The following is a 2528-nucleotide window of genomic DNA, read 5'->3' as shown; positions in this document are numbered from 1 at the left end:
CTTTCCTTAATACATCTCCTACACTTGAAAGTACAAGATTGGCAAAGGAGGCAACATATTTTGACGGAGATCAAGGTTGACAAATAGTTAGAATACTTTTGGCCTAGCTAAGAAACAAGATTATCTAAGATTATGTACTTTTTACATACTAAAAATAGTTCATGTAAAAACACACACTTGCCTTAAAATGTGGGCGTATTTTGACAACAGGCTATTGATTTCCTTCCCCATGTCTGTTAATGCAAATATTTTATTAAAAAGTGTGAATCAATCTTATTCATTCCAACATGTAATTAATTAATAATTGTATTTCTGAAAGAAAAACCAGTAAATGTTTAGTACATCACCATTTAAAACCTTTTCCAGCACATCTGCATTGTAAAGTGAGTGTGAACTCTCAGAAAGAGCTGAGTCTGGTTTTTCAAGGCAGGATAACTGAGGACTTTCTGATGTTTCCTTCTAGAAATGGAACACATGAAAAAATATATGCCAATAAGTTCTTTGGGCTGAAAAACTTTGCATATATTTTTTTTACAAAGCTCTGCATAATCTGTGTATTTTATTGTAAATTAAGGTTGTGTAGTTGGGGTTTGTAACCACAAAAGTGCCTAAGTCCTCAGTGTAAAGAGGCCAAGTGAATGTTAAGTTCTAAAATAGTTTGAATGTACAGTATACACTATGTACACAAGACTTCATATTCCACCTAGCTGGCACTACCTCCCTGTTAGCAATGACGTTTTAAAGTCATCCTACCTTTTAGAGAGCTGGTTGGGTGGGTGGATTTGTGGGAATGCATGACATTTCTGGTCTCTTGGCAGTACTCACCCAAGACTTTTGACTGGATCGGTAAAAACGTGCGTTTCTCCCCTACACCAAACTAACCCTCTGTCAATTGGAGAAAGCCCACACAATATGAAACTCTCTCTGGTTCTATAAGTCTTCAAATCACGGGGAAAAATAATCACTGTAGTGGTAAGACATCACATTGATCTTCAGTAGCATACGTGAAGCGAAACCCTGTTCTTACCGGACAGCGATAGCACTGTATACCGCACTGTATGCTATTTTATACATGGTATAGGCACACTGCCCTTGAATGCAAACATGACAGGGGTCAGGTCAGGGTGCGGGGCGAGCGACATCACACACCAGACAAGGGGAAAGGGACGGTCCGGCCCACCTGTCACGGGTGCATGGCAGGGGTGAGCCCATGTACTACTAGGGTTCAGTAAAGAGCAAACACAAAACGGTAACCAAGCTCCCCTCGTCCGTCCAAACTCTCGCCCCAGCCATAACAAACCCGCTCACATCCATCTCCTTTCTGCGTTTACTGCTGCTCTCTTCAGACGTCCCTGAGGCGTTACTTGTCATTGTCCCCTGCTAAGAAACGGTGGATAAGTGAAACAAAACTCAGCATGTCACACCGGTGAGGGAGCTGTCTAATGTCGATATCCCTCCAGGGCCTCCCGCTGGCCTGAAACCAAAGCTGAAGCCCAAGTAAAAGTGTGGTGAGAGCAGCAAGAACTTAATGAAGTGGGAACCGAAGTGCCCCAGGCTGCCAGGCTCCGGAGTGGGTCCTACACCAGGGCATGACCACACGTGCGCTTTAATACGCATTAGCCTATTTTAACGTGCACTTTCACTAATGCACATTAAAATAGTCTAACGCACCTTTTTGTAGTTTCGTGAATGTGAGGGTCTGGAAGGGACCTTACGAGATCATTGGGGTACCGCCCCCCGCCCATGCGGGCAGGAAAGACCTCTTGTGAGGTACTAAAACGGAGGTAGGTATTCAATCTAATGCGCACTACTAAAAGTGCGTTCATGAAGGTGTAGACCACCCCGGGGGAGGCTGAGAACAGCGTCCCGCCCCGAGAGGCGTGCCGCCAGCGGCCAGCCATGACACCGAGGAGCTAATGGGCCCAGGGCGTCGCTCGCCGTCTCCCGGTGCATGTTTTTTTTTCTTCTTTTGAACTTTAATATTAGGATATATGCCCAATTCTTTAAATAATGTGATATCTATTTTAAATCATACGTAAGCATAGGCACAATCCTGGCTTTGCAACATCTGTTTCAGCTGAATGAGACCTGGCCTAAAAAATAAAAAAAGGTCAAAGATGTCAAATGCATGAATGCTGCAAAAACCCAACCCGGGGGCGCTTCCAACTCAGGCAAACGCCCGCGAGGGCGGCTCGCCACCCCTTCCTTCGCTTTCCACGCCGCACCCCCCTCCCGCCGGCGGGGACCGAACAGGGCGAGCACAGCGCGGGAGGCGAGGGTCGAGCTTTGTAAAATGTCGGTGGTCGCACAAGGGACGGGACAGGCGCCCTCGGCGCCGCGGCACAGCGCCCGCCCCGGAGACGCAGGGCGCGGGGCTTGCACAGCCCTGTTTTGCCCCCAAGCCCCCACTGCATGTTCGTGCTGGGGGACGAAGACAAACGGCTTGAAAGTACTTCGGGAAGGCGGCCTGAGGAGACGGAGGGCAGCGGGGAAAGGGCCGCCCGCTGCTTCCCGCTCCGAAGCGGCCG

The 2528-nt window shown here is 47.9% G+C and overlaps 1 protein-coding gene across 1 annotated transcript in view; it reads right to left on the bottom strand.

Moving 5' to 3' along the window:
- Window positions 1-2300, bottom strand: part of TEX12 (testis expressed 12) — a 3028-nt gene extending 728 nt beyond the window's left edge. The window contains exons 1-4 of the mRNA XM_025207656.1: window positions 2036-2300; window positions 1309-1380; window positions 348-459; window positions 182-233 (exon numbers count right to left, since the gene is read on the bottom strand). Of these exons, the coding sequence (XP_025063441.1) occupies window positions 182-233; window positions 348-459; window positions 1309-1380; window positions 2036-2068 (269 nt within the window). The 5' untranslated portion in view covers window positions 2069-2300. The remainder of the gene's footprint in view (window positions 1-181; window positions 234-347; window positions 460-1308; window positions 1381-2035) is intronic.
- Window positions 2301-2528: the final 228 nt, after the last annotated feature.

This window comes from Alligator sinensis, unplaced genomic scaffold (genome assembly GCF_000455745.1).
Source record: "Alligator sinensis unplaced genomic scaffold, ASM45574v1 scaffold1241_1, whole genome shotgun sequence".
Classification (NCBI taxonomy): Eukaryota; Metazoa; Chordata; order Crocodylia; family Alligatoridae; genus Alligator; species Alligator sinensis.
Note: the sequence above shows the minus strand (reverse complement) of the source record. Positions and strands in the feature narration are given on the sequence as shown.